The following is a 22,823-nucleotide window of genomic DNA, read 5'->3' on the forward strand; positions in this document are numbered from 1 at the left end:
TTATGAGAGACAAAACTAAAAAATAAATAAAAATTGAGTTATTCATTTTTAAATGAGTTCGTTGTATTTATATTATAATTTGCAGAAATCGCCTTCATGTAGGATTATGGTTTCATCATAGTAAATGAAATTGAATTAAATACTATATAAATTTTGAAATTAAGTTAATGGAAATATTAGGTACTCACAATTCAAAATTTTAAATTCATAGTTGAGTTTGTGACAAATAAAAAGTTGATAATGTAATATACAATGTCATTCCATATCAAATTATGAGAGTTTTTTTTATGAATCTCAAACATTTTGTTTAATTATTTATTTAAGATGGACTTCTACATGCCTCTGTTTGAACAACCATTCTGAAAAATGATAATTATGTTTGCTTACTTATTATCGTTAGTTTAGTAATATAAATATCTTTCTTATAGCTTTCTTGGGAAATGAACTGACTGTTTTTAATTCTAATAAGTTGCATTATACTGTTGACTATAGTGGTAAGACCCAAACATGATAGTCCACTAAGATAATCCTTTGATCTTATAACCTTCATTACTAATAGTAAAAAAAATCATAAAATATTATTTGATAGCAAAATGGTTCTAATAAGTGAATTTACTAACAAGAGTTGTGATTGAATTTATTATTTATTGAAATAAACCTATCAGAGCAACAGATAATTGTGGTGATCTTTTCTATACAAGACAAACAATGATATTTTTGGGGATTTATGGTCCATGTATTATTTATTGAACTGGTGGTGTTCATGACTTGAATTTCATATGAACCCAATAACTAGATGAAATTCATATTAAACCTTAATTGAATCTCTTAGGTTTATGGATTGCTTATTTATTTTTATTTTTTTGCATCAATGGATTGTTTAATTGTTCACCCATTTTTTTGTAAATGCTTCTACTAATTGGGGAATTTAATAATTATTTTTGCAGTTGTTGACTTTGGAAAAAGAAGGACTGAACTCACTAGAGAAGCAAGTTTGAAGGATGAAAAGCTTAATAACTATTTTTACAGTAGTTGGCTTTGGAATAAGAGGGACCAAACTCACTAAAGAAACAATTTGAAGGATGGAATGAATTGGTCATTTTTACTTGTACATGATTCATTTGGGACCTAATCTTTTATGTTTTATTGATATGAAGAATATATTTTGGCGCTTTGATAAGATGTAATTATTTTTATCTTTAAATGAAATTTGTGTTAGATGAATTGATTTTCATTGCAATGGTATAGTTTTTTGTGTGATGGATAAATAATTATTACATTGACAGCTATGGGTTTTGAATTAGAAAAAAAAAAAAACACTAATGATTAACATTTAAAACGATTTAAAGAATGCTACATAAAATGTTTATTGTAGCATTCATACATAGCTACGACAACATTGTTAAATTGCTAGAGTACAGATTTCATAGCATACACAAAATGCTATGATTATGTTTTTTTAATAATTTCCAACTACGTCATAGCGTTCTAAAAATGCTATTATATATTTTTCATAGCATTTTATTAGTGCTATAAAACCTTATAGACTTTTAATAACATGGGCTAACATAGCATTCCAACAAATGTTATCTTTTACTTACGATAGCATTCATTGCACGCTATAAAATGTGTTATTTGTTGTAGTGACTACTCAAGTCACACTACCGCGGTACAATTACCAACTCAACCAAAACATAGAAGACCATCACGGCCTAAGATAGAAGGCTACCCTGGCTAATATTTGCATTTCTATCGTCATCCATGACTTCATCTGAAGCCACTAGCCATACTACTACACAAAACTTCAAGATATACAAATACAAGCTACAATACTAACTATAAATTACAACACCAACAATTTTTTTCTAAAGTATCTTCCACATCGAAAAGGGCAAGGCAAACACACATTCCACCTATCCTAAAAAGCTTTTCGAGACTAACAGTAGTAATAAGCATTCTCCATAAAAGCCCATCTCTTCAAAGAAGAGAACCCATGAAGGAGGTACCCAAGACACCACCACCAATCAAACACAATGAAAAAGTTAGAAAAGAAGAGGTCAACAATTTCTAACCAGAATACTAAGTACTTCAAAATCAAGACCATTGTTAGTCACTTACCGTTGAAGACATAAATACTTCAACATAATGGTGATTATAGCCCAATATTCTTACAACACAGGTCTTCTCACTCTTAAGCTGAAACAAAACCAAAACGAATCCTCTAATTCTCTAACCAAGGAATATATATTTCTACTAGCAACTAGCTCCATACAAGATAATCTCATCGTCCAAATGACATAGTAACTTCAACTCCAATTACACAAGCCATATTGTCATAACTTGCTCCAAATCTAATCGTAAAATTCACACATATTTCTAGCTTGTAGCCCAAAACACAATCACAAAATGACTAAATTTGATTACTCTCAATTAAATGCACCCAAAATGAACTCAATTGTACTACTAGACCGATATATCAACAACATAAATTTTCACCACACTTACAGTAGAACAAAGGATCACTACACAAGATTCACAACTATCACACCATCACGGCATCCACCAAACCTAACCCAAAATGTTTATCTATAACTACCGTCTTCACAATCTCTAACTCATAGCTAAGAGTAACTATAGGGGTTAACATTAATTAATCCCAATGGATCAAGTACAATTTTCCATGAAGATACCCAAATCTTATCTTCATCAACTAGTTTAAAGCACCTGTCGCAACCCTCGTTGGACCATAATGACCTTACATGCCAACTCCAAAATTTACCCTAAAATATTTATTTTCCAACACAACTCTATTACATGTCACCTCTCAATACTATTTACTATTCTTAAGTACACTGACTGTTAAAACCTATCACCTACTTCACCCACTTAAACCTACTCCACTAAACCTAACCCACTACACCACTACCACCTCACCTACTCCACTAAACCTAACCCACTACACCACTACCACCTCCACTTCACCTACTCCTTACCTACTACACACTCACCCTCTTCTATATATAGGAATCATGAATCATTGTAATAAATCAATAAACATCAATCAATAATACATAAATTCTTACATGGTATCAGAGCAAGGTTAAGACCTTAGTATTTCTCGCTTCACCGGCGGGCGACAACCTCGCCTTGGCCGCCCGCCGGACCTCAACCTATTCCGCTTATTTTCTACACATACCTTGACTTCTTCAACATTTTCTTACACCCCTCCTCCGCTATGTCGGCGGCGGCACCCGCCTCATCGTCTAGCCTCTATCGCCGTTCACCTCGCCTCTCACATATCCGTGGTTGTACTCTTACTCGTCGTCGTCGTTGGCGTTTCTGGCGCTGCTTTTCTGCTCGTCACTGCTGTTTTTTTTTTTTCCCGATTTGCTCTCTCTCTCTTAGCCATGGATTTGGGTGTGGGGTGTAGAGCTGTGGCTCTGTTGTTGGTAGCCATGTTTGCTGGCTTGAAGGTTTCAATGGCAGCAGTGTACAAGGTTGGGGACTCCGCTGGTTGAACCATCATTGGGAATATTGATTACAAGGCCTGGGCTGCTTCCAAGACGTTTCATGTTGGAGATGTTATCATTTTCGAATACAATTTTCAATGTCACGTGTTGCAAGTGCCCCACAAAGAATACCAAGCCTGCAGAAGTGTAAGACAGTAACATGCATCTTCACATACAGCTTGGGTAATGTGTAACTATCAAAAGCACAAGCTTCTTGGACATCCCTCTCTCTCTCTCTCCATGGACCCAACATCATCATCATGCACCCACTCTATCTCCCTCTCTCTCATCTTTTCCCACTTTCAAACCCACTTTAATCATATCTCTCCTTTCTCTTAATTTATTTCATCCACGTTCTTTCACCCTTTTTCTTTTATTTTAATATATATATATATATATTTTATTATAATATATTTTCCCTATCCCTTGTTAGTAAGCATCACCCGTTTTCCATTCTCTTATTATTATTTATTTTATATTCCACCAAAAAAAAAAAACAAACAAAAAAAAAAAAAAAAAAAAAAAAATCACACTGCTGTTTTTCTTATCACCCATCCACAAATATTTTTCTCTATTTTCTTTATCCATTATTTTCTTTTATTTTATTTTTCTTATTAAACAAAACAACACCACAAAATAACACCAACAACATTCCACAACCTTGTTATTTTATTCATATCAGGGGATCAACCCCGATCACACTTTTACATCAAAAAAAAAAAAAAAACCCACACAAACAAAAACAAAACTACCACACCCACAGTGGGATTTTTCTTCTCTACTCAGCCGCCGGTCTTTTCTTCTTGCCTCCGTCCTGGGTGGTCCTTGCCGGTGTTGCCTCCGTGCTTCCTAGACCAGCAAGCAAGTTGCCTCCTCCCTGCTCCTCCACTACAGCATACGGTGGACCTCCAAATCGGAACATCACGGTGGCCTTCCGCTTCAGCTCCTTATTTTCCGCCTTTAGCACACTTAACTCTGCTCGCGCATCCTTATACATGCGTTGGAGCAGAGCCAGTTGGGCGTTTAACTGCTGCACCTCATTTGTCCTACTCTGCAGCCGGTGCGACAAGTTTGTGACTGCCGTCATCGTCTCCACACAGGACTTCAAAGTATACTGATTGGCTTCAATGTCAGTTTGCACTGCCATTTTTTGCTCCACAGACCGCATAGGAAAGTTCAACGGAGCAAACCCTGGGGCGCTTGGTTGAGGTTCACTGGCCCCCGCACCAGTTATCTCTCTTGTTGACTCGTTAAGGTCTGGAAAGAGAGTGAGCAGACCACGGGAAGACGAAGCCATTTTCTGGACAACAGAGTGTTACAGAGTGTCTCTCTCAGAAATCTCTCTCAGAAAACAGAGTGTTACCGAGTATCTCTCTCAGAAATCTCTCTCAGAAAACGAAGAGTTTTTTCAGAGTTTTTCTAGCAGGTTTTTGTCTCTGCTTCCAAGCCTCAGCCTCCGCTTCGGTTTATAAAGACCATGACAAAGAGGCCGACACGCGTTCTGTCGATCACGTGCATCGCCGCGTGTCTGGCGCACCTTTTGATGGCACGCCTTTTGAAAACATGGGCACGCCTTTTGATGGCACGCCTTTTTATGGATTGGGCACACCTTTTGATGGCACGCCTTTTGAAAGATTGGGCACACCTTTTGAGGGTGCGACTTTTTAAGGGTCCAACAAGACTCTGTAAACTGTCCCGACATTGATTCCGGTTAACTCCTTTATGGGTCCGACAAGACTCTGTAAACTGTCCCGACATTAATTCCGGTTAGCTCCTTCATGGGTCCGACAAGACTCTGTAAACTGTCCCGACATTGATTCCGGTTAGCTCCTTTATGGGTCCGACAAGACTCTGTAAACTGTCCCGACATTGATTCCGGTTAGTTTTTACAAGGGTCCAGCAAGACTCCGTAAACTGTCACTACAACTGTCACAACATTGTCTGCTACAACGGTCCAACATGACCCCATAAACTGTCTTCTACATCGGTCTGACACCGCCATCCAGTGTCCTCTACACCGTTATGACACCACCATACAGTGTCCTCTACATGGTTATGACACCCCCATACAGTGTCCTCTACAACGTTATGACACCACCATCCAGTGTCTTCACCAATGGTCTGACACGACCATACAGTGTCTCTTATCTTCTTTTATTTTTATGTATTTTCTTGTTTTGTAACTCTCTCCAAACTCAAGTTGGCTAGTTCCTATCCCCCTTGAGTTTGCGGGGGGCTGTTAAAACCTATCACCTACTTCACCCACTTAAACCTACTCCACTAAACCTAACCCACTACACCACTACCACCTCACCTACTCCACTAAACCTAACCCACTACACCACTACCACCTCCACCTCACCTACTCCACTAAACCTAACCCACTAACCCACTACTCCTTCACCCACTTAAACCTACTCCACTAAACCTAACCCACTACACCACTACCACCTCACCTACTCCACTAAACCTAACCCACTACACCACTACCACCTCCACTTCACCTACTCCTTACCTACTACACACTCACCCTCTTCTATATATAGGAATCATGAATCATTGTAATAAATCAATAAACATCAATCAATAATACATAAATTCTTACACTGACAATCAATTATGACAGTTGATTCCACCAATCCCAAGGGAATTCAAAACTAATTTACATGTTCCGATGTCAATACTCCAAAACATTTGCTCTTAGGTCACTCTTATTACTATTAAAAATCCAAGCAAATAGTACCCACTACAACAAGTTTAATCTCCAACTCAATCTATTTCCAAAACTGTTTATCTAGTTCACTCTCTGATGATTCGTTATAAGACTCATAAATGATCAACTTTCTCAGGACAACACGTCCATTGTTGTATATTACAATCTCTACTATTCTGAAGTCACACCCACCTCCATAAGCATACTAATTTAATTGATTTAAGGCTTAATATTGATTCTACAATTGGCTTCTCACGCAGTTGGAATGGTTCAATTGTCAAGTAAAGTGACGCAACTAATTCATAAAACTGATGACTCCTACTAAGATCACTTTTGGTCTAAGACGATTCAGAGAATGAAAAAGCACATAAACACATAGCCACATAACACGTAACATATTAATTCTCAAAGATTATTATTCATCCTAGGAACATTCCAAAAATTTCTTTTAGAAATAACATTGATCAAGTGCTTTTTACAATAAGACTTCCAAGAAATTCCTAGACTTAATATAACATCCTTGAAATTTAATCTCATATCCAAATAAATCACATAAACATGTTATCACATAACATACAACACGCAATCATTCTTTACAAGTGAAGTAAAAATTCATTGTGATAAAAAATCATTTCCCGCGAGCCTAAGATGTTCAAATCATGTTAGCTCTAATACCAATTTGTCATGCATTGAATTTACAATATCCTAACCCAAGTAAAGAGATATGGAAATATAATCCAAATAGAGAAAATCGACATATGAAGAAAGAAAGTTTGAATGAGAATTGTGTACTCAAGAGGTGATATTGTTATACAAAATTGAATTACAACTCGCTCTTCGATATTCACACGGCATTCAATACATTAATTTATAATATTTATGTACCTCCTACATTCATCTACTAATATACAATATAAAATCTCATTGACATAAAATGAAATTACACAACAAAATTGCTCCATGGGCTTACATCACAAAAAAATGGTGTAACCCTATACAACATACGGCTCTCAGTCAACAAAATAAGGCCCATAGCTAGGGGTGTACACGAGTTGATTTTGCTCAGGTTTACCCTTAGCCCACCAGCCGAACCGAATGTAACAGGTTGGGGAAATAGTCACTCAATGTCAACTGACAATATATTCGAAATCGATTGCAGTGAACAATTTGGTTTGGCAGTCGGTTCGGTCGATGACCCACTTTCTCTGATTCAAACAAATTTGAATGGAGTGAAGGAGAGATTTGAGAGATTGAAATAAATGTACTAAATATGCAACCAGATTTGAGAAAGAAACAAACATTGGAGTGGTAGAGTGAAAGAGACTCATTATTGCTCAAATCTGAATGGCATCGTCACCGTTGCTCAGATCTCAGCACCATCGCCATCGTCGTTTAGGTTTGAGCACTATTGTATAGTGCCATCTCCATAGGTAGAGGGATATTAAGAGGGGAATGAGTTTCTGGAGGGAAACGAGAGGGTGAATGGGTGAGAGAGACTATCACTGTGAGAAGAAGATGAGAAGGTGAGAGAGATGAAGAGTTTGAAAGTAAAGAGAGAAAAGGCTTGGTCTTAGAGAAGATAAATGAAAGTCAAAGGCTATGTCTTCAAAAAGATAAACATTAATTCACAAAGCCAATCAAGTGCCAAACGTGGCAATATAATAGCATTTATATATATGTTAAGGGAGAAAGAGAAGAAGCATGGTCTTTGAAAAGATAAATAAGAATTAAGGCAGTGTCTTGAAAAAGATAAACATTGCCAATCAAGAGCCAAACATGTCAATATAAGAAATATAATAGCATTAATAAATATTTCAGATCGGTTCAGTTTCGGCAAATTATCTTATAGCACAATCGAAACTCAACCAAAGATTGAACGGGTTTGGAGATTTGAACTTGTTTCTAACCGAAGTGAATTCGAAATCGCCTATGACTTGCTTGGATCAGTCTGATTAGATCAATTTTTTCGGGTGATTCGGTTAGTTGTGTAGCCCTACCCGTAGCCATATAAAATAATAAGTAAGGACTTATTGCTTCTTTTCAATACTCTACTATAAATAGACATGTGGTATTTTCTTATTGCATGAAATAAATGATAGTGAAGAGATTTTGAAGCACATGTGGGTTTTGAGTTTAGGTTTCGGAGTTAATCTAATGTTTTTATTGTTGGTCTTGAAATTGAGAGATAATAATACATGCTTATGATGATTGAATATAAAAGCCCTAATTTTTAATTGAATATTTATGATGATAAAGAAGAGTTGGAAATTACAGAATCATTGAGACTTTATGAAATTAGAGTCTGATTCATGGTGATTTAAGTGAAAATGTCCAAATCTTAGTTGTTTATGTAATAATTTCGAGAATGAGGTAAATTGATGGAATCTATGCCTATTTGAGTCGTGTCGATTATTGTAAATTCAATATTGTGAAAATGATATGGATGGGTTGTCATGTAATGGTACTATATCGTACTTGTTGAGAAATTGAATTAATGAAATCAAAATTATTGAAAGAGTAGAATATAAATAGACAAAGGAAGGATAATGATTTTAGGGTAAATTACACCGGTGGTTCCTATATTTTACCCCTTGCGTCATTTTGGTCCCTACACTGTCAATTGACTTGATTTTGACCCTTACTTTTATATTTTGCGTCAATTTGGTCTAATTGGTAATATCGTTAGTGTCTATTAAGAAAAATTATTACTAAATTGGATGAGGTTAACTCACTGAGTTCAGTAAGTTTATAATTTGGCCCTTAAAAATATGGCACATAACACTCATGTGCATATTTTTCAGAGTAAACTACTATAGTAGTCCCTATAGTTTGATCCTTGCATCATTTTAGTCTTTGTAATTTCAATGTGCTCAATTTTGACCCTAAAATTATGATTTTATTTCAATTTGGTCCAATTGATTACAACTCTTAGCATTTTTTAATGAAAAATACGCATATAAGTGGCATGTGTCATATATTTAAGAGTAGATTTATAAACTTACTCAGCTTAGTAAGTAAACCTCAATCAATTTAGTGACTATTTTTTGTCAAAAACACGAACGACATTATCAATTGGACCAAACTGACAAAAAATGTAAAATTCAAGGTCAAAATTGAGCAAATTGAACATGTATGGACCAAAATGACACAAGGGGTAAAATGTAAGGACCATCAGTATAATTTGTCCTATTTTTCATAAATAAATGCTAAGAGTTGTAACCAATTGGACCAAATTGAGACAAAGTCACAAATTCAGGGTCAAAATTGAGTCCATCGAAATTACAGGGACTAAAATTGCACAAGGACCAAAGTACAAGGACTACCATCGTAATTTGCCCATGATTTTATAAGTAATTGTTGTGAGACTTGTATCATGCAATTGAAAGAGGAAGAGAAACATGTAATGGTCTTGAATTAGACTTATGTCGAAACTATTGATAATTGGAAATGATGAAATCAAGTATGGAATTGCTATGAGAATTATTTTGTTTCAATGTGAGAGTTGGGTCTTTATTGCATAGAGGTTTCGTCCTTAGCCATCTGTGAAGGATGGAATTGCTTGTTATAGAATCAATGTGAAATAGATTGAACTGTGTTGTTAGTTGATTGCTATGAAGCACCGGTACTCCTAAAATGTTGCCGTACAAGTACTGGGTACGTACCTAGTACGGGTACACGTACCGGTACGGCTGCACGCGTACCGGGTACGGCCAAAAGGGGTCTGGTACGTCTGGTACATTTGGGTACGGCATGGGTGCGGAGGGGGTACGCCATGGGTGCGGAGGGGGCAAAAAATACTCAAAAACTACATGTATACATGTATACATACCATAAACATACCATAAACACATCTATAGAGGGAATCGAGAGAGAGACAGAGGAGATGGAAGAGATCGAACCTGATAGTGTAGAGAGGCGTCGCCTTTGTGTGCTAGGGCAATGAAGGATTCTAGGGTTTTCTCTTCGATCGATCGATCGATCAATCGTCTCTCTCTTTGACCGATCTTCTGCTCACTGTTGATCGATCGTCTTCGTCTCTCTCCTTTCTCTCTCTCTCCGTCTCTCGATCGCCTCTGTTCTCTTGTTCTCTCTCTTCGTCTCTCGATCGCCTCTGCTCCTCTTCGCCTCTGCTCTCTCACCTCCTCTCAGATATAGTATAAGACATATGATACATATAATATAATATAAATAATATAAGATATATAATATAATATATATAATATAAGATATAATATATAATATAATATATATTATAATATAAATAATATAAGATATATAATATAATATATATAATATAAGATATATAATATAATTAGTGATACATATAATATATAATAATATAATAAATTTTTATATATAATGTAATTGATCATGTATAATATATAATATAATTGATCATATATAATATATATAATAAATTTTATAAATTATAATTTTTATCATATATAATAAAAATATATATATTTATTGGCGTACCGCAGCCGTACCCGTATCATACTTTTTTGAATTTTGACGTATCAACGTACCCGCACTCGTACCCGTACCGTACTCGTACCCGTACCCGTACCTGTGCTTCATAGGTTGATTGCGTAATTAGGTAATCAGGTGAGAATGAATGAAAGGAAATTGAGATGTATGTGTGTGAATTGTGATTGTGCTATATAGAGGTAACACGATCCTTTCGGCTAGCAATCGGTTAAGCAGGCTGATGTGCTATATAGAGGTAATGCGTTCCTTCCGGTTAGCACCCGATAAAGCAAGTTGTGCTATATATAGGCAATGTATTTCTAGCTAGCAACCGGTAAAGCAGGCAGACGTAGGGCTTGATGAGACCACGGTGGTGATGTGGGGCTTGATGAGACCACAAATTGTTTATTTTATCGTGAGATTTTATTACTAATGTATGTATGTTTGTAGAGATAATTGTTGATCAAAATGAGTATCAATAATAAGTAGTCATTGAATTCAGAACAATGTAAGTATTATTTGATATAAATGAGTATCACGAAAATACTGTGGATTGGTTCTAGAAATCTTTGTGAATTGAAAGTGGTGAGTTACCAAGATCAGAAAATGGATTTTCTTGATATGATAAAGAATGATACTTTTGAAGAAAGATATACTTATGTATGTATATTTGAATATAAAAAGTCACATTACATATATAAATATGAATTGTAACATTCATGATCATATCTATCTATATATTGTTATTGTTTAGAGTCATTGGGGTTCCTACTAGACATTTGTGTTCATCTCACATTGTTGATTATTTTCCAGGTGTGAAGTTTGATAGATTTGTGCAAGACTTGAAATCTCCTTGACTGTTGGCCATGGGGCCTATTACATTAGGCAGAATGCCAATTTGTTGTAAAGAGGGTTAAACCCTTTTGTTTTATTTGTTTTGCTTTAAATTGTTAAATGTAGGTTGGCACTTCTAATTAATTGTATTGATCACCTCATCATTGTATATCTATACTAGAGAGAGAACCTTAATTGGTTAGTTTATTTTATTCTGACTTCATATCTTGGAAATGGACTTAATTAAAGGGCTATGGTAGTTGATTCGAGTAATAAAATTTGGGGCGTTACATGTTCTTTGCCTCTAGAGAACATAAAAGAGGAATAGACTTTTCCTCTATTGAAGAGTAATTAAAAAATTCTGGAAAAAAAGTTATTATAACTCCTTAACACTCACTTGTATCCATTTTGTAAACCTAAACTCTAAATCATAAGATGATATATATGATTATGCTTTCATCTAGCATTGTTAAAAGGCTTCGGTCAAGTTTTTCCCAACAAAACAAGCACTTGTATTGAAATGATAAAAAACTTTCCACTTTAGGATTCTCTTGATTAATTATATCACCCCAATTAAGCTCATCCTGCTCATTAATGGTAGAAATCTAATTCATATCTTACCAGAAAAGAATTATAAAGAAATCTAGCTAATCAGTTGATTCTCACACGACCACAATATTTTATGTTCATACTAGCATGCATCAAGTCTTATAACAATAATTCTTTCTTTCTTTTCTTTTTTTTATGCAAATCATTGATGTCGTCCCAAATAGTTCACAAAAAACATATAAGAAGAAAGAATAGATGAAATGTATTTAATCTAATGTATTTTACTTAATATGTACTGATTGGTAAAATGAAAGAACAATTCACCCAGGTGTGGAAAGATCGCTAATAAATTAGAATGTTGACCGATACTACATCAAAATAGTTAAAGGAATTAACACCTTCACCTGTAAATAGTGAACAATTGCTGTTGGTGACCAGCATGAGCCATTTGTAGAGCTAAATCATGAAGCAATGGCAAAATTCTGGGGGGAATGAGAGTTGGAACAGTGTAAACAGCTGCTTCTAAGCTATGAGAAGATGGTTTCTTGCCACTAGCATTGCCTGGCGATCCTGATGATGGTCGCAGAGAATTGGGTAGGCAGTCAAAAAGACGATCAGGTTCCACAGGTTTGCTGGAATCCAGATGAGAGATGAGTCATCTGACTTACTTGATCATCTTTTACATTTAGCATTAACGAAAAACCAAATAATCTTCTGATGAATTTATACAGAGCTTAAAGATGCATTATGAATTAAAAACAAATTCAAAATCATTATACAATTACATAGAATATGCAGAATAAAACATTAAAAAAATTCATAATACAATCGAGTAACACCAAAATTCTCTACAGGTTCAGGTTCAGACGAAAAAAGAGAAGCATAAAATACTGAATGCTTCACGTAAAATATTACATCTTCATTCTAAACTATTGTAAGCAAACAATAAGGAAACTAATCAAGTATATCCACAAAATCATAACTACATGGTGACAATGTTAAGCTTGTCTTTGTTACTGATTACTGATAACGACCCATGTTAGGTAACATAATTAATCATGAATAGGCTATGTTAACTTAAGGTGTGAAGGCAAGCATGATCAAAGTTCTGTTTTGATGTGATGTCTCAGTCAGCTAAGAAATGAAGTATTTTGAATAGAACGGAAATGGAAAATATTTTGGAAACACTGGAAATTTTTTGAAAACTAAAACTAAAACCTATCTATAATGAGCTCTGAAGTATTGATTAATTGAACATAGTTAAGGTCTATACAGTCATTGATATAAAGATCACAACTGCACAATCCTAATATATGTCAATAAGACTAAAAAACATTTATTAATGTGAAATGAATCAAAAATATCAAACAAGAGTATACATGATTCCAAGGTGCATAAAATCCCAAATTTTCAAAAAAGGAAAAAATAATTTAATAATAATATAACAATCATAATTGTCATATCAGGATACAAATTGTGTATTGTTTTTCTCTATTTAAGAATCACATTTCATAAACTTATCATGTGGCATAAGATTTTTTAACATCGTGAAAATAGGTTAAAAAAATACTAATTACGTACAAAATAAAATTGCAACAATAAGCGTTAAACAACATATAATCAATGGCATGAGTAAAAGTGTTGCCTCCAAGAGATTAAGACATACACGCATCAGCATACAATACTACAAAAATTGTTTGAAGATAGATTAAGAATATTATAAAAGATATGACACCCTATAACCTTAGCTGTATGGATCTCTTATTAGGGGTGATATTTTCGCTTTCGAACTGTAATTCCACAGCTCATAGTAAGAATCTTGCAAAAACCACGCCCCTAATGTGATAGAATTGCAATTCCAACTAGGATGGACTACTATGAATTCCAACTTTGTTTACCAACCACACATTGTCTAACCAAATAAATAAATAAACTACTAAGGAAAAAGAATATTTGTAGAGATCATATATTTATCGTGGATTTTGACTTTCCTCTTAGGAATTAAAGAATGTAGATTTTTTATGTACATTTCAATTAGGTTATCTAAGGATTGAGGAGTAAAGATAAACGTTATTGATGATAAATTGTTACTTTCGAAACGAGAATTCACTATGCTTATTTTTAACAGTTTAATTGGTGATGTAATGTAAACATTTTAACTTACAATTATTGATTGAACCGCATTAATTTGTTTCAGACTAATGTTAACCTCTTGAGTTAGTAGTTGGGTTCTTAGGGTATTCTTCAGTGTGCAATGTCCCCTATTAAAATTGCTCCCGAAGAAAGTTATAAATCCATCTTTTATATTCCTTTGCATGTGGGCAGCTCATCCAAACAGTTGAAGGAATGTTTGGTAATCTCCTAACACCATGGCTTCCTTGATGGGCCCATACAGGTCATTGATAACAATCTATACTACATCTTCTTCTGTTGTGTATAAAATACATTAATGGTCCCCTAGACTTTTCTATGTCTCCGTCCTCGCTCGTCCTCCCACTTCATGCGATTAAGATCCGTACCTATAGATCAAAAGTCAAAAGATTAATTTCCATATTGTGGATCAATTTAGAATTTTTAGAAACATATCTACAAGTTCCAAGTAGTGTAGGTTGAGTTGGTTATGGCTCCTAAAAAGCATAGCGACATTACACTCTATGGTAGAACATCTATTGATCTAAAAAGACGAAAAAACTTGACTGATTACAATAAGGTTCTTGTCTAGAGAATGTGTAAGTTCACATGAGGGAAACATAAACTGCTAGCCAACTCTCAGATAAATTCAATAAAAAAAAAAAACATTCACAAGACAAATTGTAACGCCTTCAATTATTTGAAACTAGACTTACCGGGTACAATCCATATTCATTACCCAGTCCCAATTATCGAAAGTATTAAACATGTGAAAGCAATAATTTATCTCAAACATGTCGATAATCCTATCATAGTAAATCTCCACTTTCAATTATATTTCATTCAAATCTTTCATTGTGAGATTACAAAAAGTTAATTACACGCAAGTATACATTCACAATCCCTAAGACTTAAATCTATATCATGTAATGTAAATATGAAAGTAAAACATATTCAAATATATGCCCTGATAGCTTACAAATTTCAAGGGCCTTGCCCTATTACAACAAAAGAGGCACGCTATCAATACCTGAAAATGATTTCCACATAGGGATAACAATATAGCCCAGCAGAGATAATCTTAACAAAGTGCATGAGTTTTAACATTATCATGCTTATGAGACACAATTATGTGTCATGCTCAAAACCATAACACCAATCAATAACTTTCATTTCATCAAAACATTAGGCGGTAGATACAACACTAGCAATCCCTAGGTACGTATCCGCTAGTAGTCTTTCAAAGCACTACCAAATACACACTTTTCCGACTATTAATTGGAAGGAAATTGTAACCTACTCCGCACATGTTTTAGGACTTTCACCATGGATCTTGTAATGACCCCGTCCCAAATCAGAAGTTTGCACTGGGTGATATTGAGCATATAAAGCACCACTAGCTTGCTACTGCATAACTTGGGCTTAAGCTTTTGTGTCATGTTGGTAGACCCACAGGTTACTTGGGCTAGCAGGTAATGGGGTGTTACAAATAGTATAGCCAATCCATGCACACAACCATGTGGATCACTATTCTGGGCTGGCCACGAGCTTGACGTGGTATTTTTGATTGATTATGGACCCACGAGAGGACTCGAGAATTTATTAGTGGGGGAGTTTGTAACAACCCCGTCCCATATCAGAAGTTTGCATGAGTGATCTTGAGCATATAAAGCACCACTAGCTTGCTACTAAGTAACTTGAGCTTGTGCTTTTGGGTCATGTTAGTAGACCCACAAGTTACTTCGACAAACAGGTTGTAGGGCATTACAAACCTCAAGCCAACCTAATTCTCAAAACATAACTACATCCCCTAACTGGATTTGCCAAGGTATTTGGCTTATTTCTTAACATTTTCAAAAGCTCTCAACGAACCAATCATAATGTATTTCACAAAATGTGATACGAAGTGAAACTGTGAAATCATGGAATGTCAATGATACGCATGTCTTTGCAAATGTTTTAATTTTTCTAATTCTCATGCAATTTCTCTATGACAAGTCAATGCAAACCTCCACCGATTGCAAAAACAATTATCTCTATCAAAATATTCCAATAAGGCAATATATAGAGCACATAATTCAAAATCCTCAACAATTCCTGTGATTTCCCTGGTTGTTGACCTGACTTGTTTACGCCTTTTTGGAGTCTAGAGTGTTGTAGGACATGTCAGTATTTGTATTTGAACCTGTTTAACATTCTTGTTGTTTCTTTGAGATAGAAATTTCCGAGTTTTGGATATAAGGACAAACCGAGGAAGTATGGGAACGCCTTAGAAATCTTTTTGACCATCAGTCTTTCCTGCACCGCAAATGCAGCAAGAGGGGCTCACACGTGCGGTTTAGTGCAGTCTCCATTTGAAATTATGGGCAGTTTTGCACACTTGCAGTGGGAGGGTCCTGCACTTGCGACGTGAGTCCAACACATGCGGCCAAGGGGCATCGCACATGCAGAAGAAGGGAGCCGCACATGCGGCCAAGGGCTCCTTAGGTGCTGCTAGGCGCTTGAAAATCTCGAATTTGTGCCTTTTTGCTTTTATACTGATCTTTTCCCCTCTTCTTTCTTGACTCTTTCTCTCTCTAACTCTCTCTTTTTCTCTTCCTTCTCTCTAAAACTCACCCAACCCACACAAATCTCCAATCCAACAAAATCCATAAAGATTTAGACCCTAGTTCTTAAGATCAAAACGACGAGCATTTCAAGGGCTATGTTTTGATCGAAGCGTTCGACGATCCGGCAAATCCAAATTTCCAGGGCTTTTCTTCTTTTCTCTTTCAAATACTTGAGGTAGAGATTTTCTTAATATTGTGTATGTATTTTAGCTTTGTTACGTGTTATTTTGATAGTTTAACACACTTGAGAGATTTGGGTTTGTTTGTATGAGTATTAATACACCAATTAGGGGAAAACTCTCAAACTTTGCAAAATCTTCAAATTGATTTTCTTTTGATTAACTTATAATTGTGAATTTGTGAAATATGTATTTTGAGAGAGAACCCCCTAATTTTTCATAAACCCTAGAAGTTGCAATCGTTGAAATTGAATTTGTGTGGATGAAAAATCCTTGAAGAATTATTAGCGTTGAGTATATTTGGAAATGATGAGATTGTGTAAAATCATACTCCATTTGAGAATTGTTGAAAATGTTGAATTATGCTTTATATATTGCCTATTTTAGAATATTAAGATAGAGATAATTGTTTTGACAACAGGTAGGCGGTTGTATTGAGATGTTGTAGAAATTGCATGTGAATTAGGGAAATTGAAACATTTTCAAAAGCATGCATGTCATTGAACATTCCATGATTTCATGATTTCAACTCTTACCGCATTTTGAGAAACACATTGTGATTTGATTCATTGTAAACTTTTGAAATTATTGAGATTGATTGAAAAGTATTGAGAAAGGGGGAAATACCTTGGTGAATCCGGTTAGGGCTGTAGTTTGTTGAGAATTAAGCTGGCTTTAGGTCCATGGTGAAAGTCCTAAAACACACGCGGAGTAGGTTTCAATTTCCTTCCGATTAAGAGCAAGTAAAGTGGATTCGGTAGTACTCTATGAGCCCAACAAACATGTACCTAGGGATTGTCAGAGTTATATTTACCACCCCATACTTTTTTATCGAAATGAAAGAATGATTGGTTTATGGTTTGGAAAAGTGCATGGCATGAGGTTTCAGAAAGCAAACTTATATTTTTGGCATGGCATCTCATTGCATTCACCTCATGATATTCTTAAAATCCATGCATTTCATTAAGATTATCTCGGATGGGCTTTGTGCTCATCCCTTTGTCAAAAACCATTTTCAGGTGTTGACGGGGTGCCTCCGCCAGGGTGATGACTTTGGAGGATTTTGGAGCATGAGGTTTGTTTCTTTTACCTTATTTTGTAAAGCCAAGGGGCAAATTTGTATTGGGGTAATGCCTTGGAACTTGTAGCCTCTAAGGCATATGCTTGTATTTGTTTTGTTTTAACTCTTGTAATCACATGCTATAGATTCAAGTCTTAGGGATTATAAATGTATTATTGCATGTGATTCTCATTTGTAAATCTCAACTTGGAATTTATTAATGAAATACAGAGATCTAGTATGATATTGATTTTAATGAATTGTTAAGACAACATATTGCTTCCGCATGTTAAATATATTGATAATGAGGATTGAAATATAAATGTGAGATACACCCAATGAATCGGGTTTCAATATTTTGGAGGCATTACAATTCCAAATTAGAACACGATTTTCCAAAAATCTAATAATCTCATCATTTTCAAAATACATCCAATGATCATAATCTTCCAAGAATTCAATCAATTTCCCAACACATAACCACATTCTCAAATTCCACATTTCCTAGGGTTTAGAAAAATTTGAGAATCTCTCATTCAAAGTGAATTTTTTTCAAATTCAAGTATCACACTTAAACCATAGATAAAACATTTGAAAAGTTCATAAGTATTTTATAATTTCCCCTAATTATTTATGCATTAATATTGTGGGTGAGAGGTGTGGTCAGAGGTAATCTAGGAAGATGGCGGGCACTTTAATGGCCTGAGATCACCGGTGGTGGAGAGGAGGAGGTCAAGGCAAGCTTGGAGAGGGAGAGGTTGGCAGTGATGGACCTTGAACACTGATATAGAGTGTGAGAGGGGATGTCTGAATGTGAGACTCAGTGTGTTAGAATTATGGAGTTGTGTTGTTGTTGTGTCTTGCTACATATATGATACGTTATATAGGCCACAGGAGTATTGGAGGCCAAGCAAACTGTTGAACAGGTGGCTTGTTCTCCTCAACTCTGCTAGAAGTATATAAGCCCTTCTGCCATCTGTGGCTTGACGGCAAGCGGAGAGCAACGTTTCATGGCAGACGGAAAGTAACGTTTTGTATATGCATCGGATGACACGAATGTAAGGTCATTATTGCCTCTTCCCCAAGCCCGGTCAAGATGGAGTTGTCTTAGCAAGAAGACAACCATCTCAACGATCCCATGACCTCAGCCACCAGTCCAATATCCTTTGATGATCCCGAGCAGTGGTGCCTGGATCCTGCTCCCAACCCAGGCATCCAAGTATGTGAATGGGCCAGGGCCCACCTCAGTGTTTAGGAGAGCTAGGAGCTCGCTTCCAAGCGACAAAGTAAGAGAATGGGCCGTGGGCCTATCTCAATGTTTAGGAGAAGGGCTCGCTTCCAAGCGACCAAGTAGGACAATGGGCCGCAAGCCTATCTCAATGTTTAGGAGAGCCAGTGTTCATCAATCCAAGTCCAAGTGAACCGGGGGTTGATTATATTGTTGTTTGGTCTTAAAACAAGTTATGAAGGACCATGGGCCCTGCGGGGCCATGGTGCTGCCTATTGTAGGGCTCTTCATATTTAGATATATTTGAGCTTATATGTATGCTCCCACTTAGGCTAAGCATATAGTCTTCGTTTTGCGTGGTGCCTTAGCACATGGCGCCCGTTGGGCTCGAGATGTATCAAACAGATGACATGCTCACGTGGTGCCTTATTAGTCTGTCACATGGGTGGGGTTTTGGTGATGTGGCACCCGTAGGGCTTGTAGCGTATTGGGCTTGATACAAGTACCTACAAATATCAATATTAGTAAAACCCTAATCTTCCAAACAATACAACTATCAAAATAGCACATAATCTTGCTAAAATACGTGGACTAGGTTAAGAAAATCCCTACCTCAAAGAGTTGAGAGAGAAAAGGAAGAAAATCCCCAAATTTTGAGCTTGCCTAAATGTTGATCACTCCGGTAAAACAACACCCCTGACAGACTTTACACCTTGGTCCAAAGAACTAGGGTCAAATTCCTTTTTCATTTGTTTGGATTGAGATATTTATGAGGGTTGGTGGTTGTTTTAGAGAGAAATAAGAGAAAAGAGTTCAGAGATAGAGAGGAAAGAAAATGGTGAAAATATGGGTGAGGGCTCAGTTGATGAAGGAAAAGTGCACAAAAGTTAAGGCAAAAACAAGTCTGGCTGCACGTGCAATGACCCTCTTCTGCAGTGCAGTTTAATACAAAATGGATTTCACTTGCTGACCCACCTCGTCACACATGTGGGACCCTTACCGCACCTACTAAACCTCACACCACACGTGCAAAAATCTGTCCATAATCCAAAATGTCACTGCACAAATTTGCACGTTAGGGCCCTACCTGCCGCACGTGTAGGAAAGCCTGGTGTACCGAAATCTTTCCAAGGCACTCCACTTCCTCGATCGGTCCTTACGTCCAAAACTCAAAAATTCTAACTCAGTAAAATGTCAAGAAAAGTTATAAAGAGTTCGATTTGCAAACACTATGGTATTACAAGATGCACAAGGCTCCGAATACGCACATTCAAGTTAGGTCAAAGGACCTGGGACATCACAAAAATCAACCCCACTTCTGATGGAGAGGAATAAGGTGTTATAAAGGGGAATGTAGTTTAAGTTCAAAAAAGAAGAAACTTCAATAAAAGACTATTAAACCTGACAGAATATGAGAAATCTCTTGTTAATATTCAACCAAAGAATGTACATAAATATATAGGAAAAAACTAAGGTATAAAAGGAAACTCTCCTAAGACCTAATCCCTATAAATCAGGGATATTAACATTATAATACAGGACATATACACAAACATATACACTTCCGTAACACACATATTTCCCATCTACTGAGTTGTCAAATTTTCCCAGCCTATTCATACCATAATTTCCAATTCTAACACTCCCCCTCAAGCTAGTGAGTGGATATTCTCCATTCCTAGTTTGCTAACGATAAACTGAAACGCAGAACCATTCAATCCTTTAGTTAACACATCTGCAAGTTGACCCTCGGTTAACACAAATTGGGCACAAATCAGTCCGCTTTCCAACTTCTCCTTTATAAAATGCTTGTCCACTTTCACATGCTTGGTGCGTTCATGTTGCACAGGGTTACGTGAAATATTAATTGCTAACTTGTTATCACAATATAGCTTCAGTAGTCCTTTCCACACAATCTTCGGTCTTCCAAAATTATTTTCAGCCATAGAAGCTCACAAACTCCCAATGCCATAGCTCTGAACTCAACTTTTGTGCTTGATTTTGCAACTACTCCTACATAATCTGCATGTGTATGCTTCCAATGTTAATTCATTGCCTCTTCTAAATAATACTCCCGTTCTTGGAATTCGATGTGCTACTTGAAGATGTACTTCTTTTAGGCTGTGCATAAATCGACTCACTACTCCTACAACATAGGTTGCCTGTTTTGGTATGAAAAAGATAGATTAGTTTGCCAACTAATCTCTAATAGGATTCTCTATCCACCACCGCATTTTCAAGAGCTTCACAAAGCTTGTTATTTTGTTCAATGGGTGTCTCCACTAGTTTACACCCTAGTTTCCCAGTCTCATTTAATAAATCCAACACATACTTCCGTTGGGATATAAAGATCCCATGTTGAGAGTCAACCACTTCAATGTGGAGGAAGTATTTTAACCTGTTGAGTTCTTTGACCTCAACCTCTTGCAATAAACACTTTTTCAACGCCTCCATTCCTTGCAAGTCATCTCATATTACTATTATATCATCCTCATAGACTAATAGAGCTATAACTCCCCCTAAAGCAAAATGTTTAACAAATAATGTGTGATCACCCTGACTTTGTTTGTAACCCAAAGCTTTCATTACTCTAGCAAACCTGCCAAACCAAGCCCTGCAAGATTGTTTGAAGCCATAAGTGCCTTTTTTAATTTACACACCTTATGCTTTTCTGATTCATATCCTGGAGGAACCTCCATATAGATTCCTTCATCAAGACCACCGCGTAAAAAGGCATTCTTTACGTCAAATTGTTACAAACTCCAACCACGATTAGCTGCTAAAGATGATAGGATTCGTACAATATTCATTTTTGCAATAGAAGCAAATGTTTCAAGATAATCTATACCATAGGTTTGAGTATACCCCTTGGCTACTAACCTTGCCTTATATCGTTCAAGTGATCCGTCTGCCTTGTATTTCACAGTAAAGACCCATTTACATCCCACTAGCTTCTTTCCTTGAGACAATTCCACTAAGTTCCATGTTTTGTTCTTCTCGAGTGCATCCATTTCAACCTTCATTGCTTCCTTCCACTCTTTACTTCCCAATGCTTCAGAGATAGTTTTTGGGATAGTAATAGCGTTGAGGTGGATAAGAAAACTTTTATGTCCACTAAATAGCTTTTCATGGGACACAAAGTGAGACAACGAATGTACGGGCTACTAAGTACACTTCCTAAGACCTTTTCTAATCGCAATAGGGAGATCAACATCAATAACTGGCACATTACTTGCATAATCTTCAGAATTAGGAGTTACCTCAACATTATCAGTACCAGAGTTTGGTTCTGAATCAAGAACCTGCATTGGTTGAACAAGTGGTTCTTTCCTCCTTGAATATACCTGCAATGGGCGAATAGCACTATGAATTTGTTTATGTTTTTTCGCTGGGCTCGGAATACTTAGGTCTAACTCATCCGGTAAAGGAATGGAGATAGATGACGGTGGATTTTGATGTTGTGAGGCGAAGGATGAAAGATCAAGTAAAAACAAATCTATGTCCTTATCTTGCATGAATGATGTCTCCCCCTGAAGAAAAGGATA

The 22,823-nt window shown here is 36.1% G+C and overlaps 1 protein-coding gene across 4 annotated transcripts in view; it reads right to left on the reverse strand.

Annotated features, from left to right (window-relative positions):
- LOC114286125 (exocyst complex component EXO70A1) overlaps positions 1-22,823 on the reverse strand; it is a 108,208-nt gene that overhangs the window by 66,618 nt on the left and 18,767 nt on the right. For 2 of the 4 annotated variants that reach the window (XM_082904065.1, XM_082904066.1), the window contains exon 4: positions 12,477-12,704. The exons of the other annotated variants lie outside the window; for them this stretch is intronic. In XM_082904065.1, the coding sequence (XP_082760191.1) occupies positions 12,477-12,704 (228 nt within the window). The remainder of the gene's footprint in view (positions 1-12,476; positions 12,705-22,823) is intronic. 4 annotated transcript variants of the gene reach the window in all.

Source organism: Camellia sinensis, chromosome 14 (assembly GCF_055761805.1).
Source record: "Camellia sinensis isolate YWXY chromosome 14, ASM5576180v1, whole genome shotgun sequence".
NCBI classification, from domain to species: Eukaryota; Viridiplantae; Streptophyta; class Magnoliopsida; order Ericales; family Theaceae; genus Camellia; species Camellia sinensis.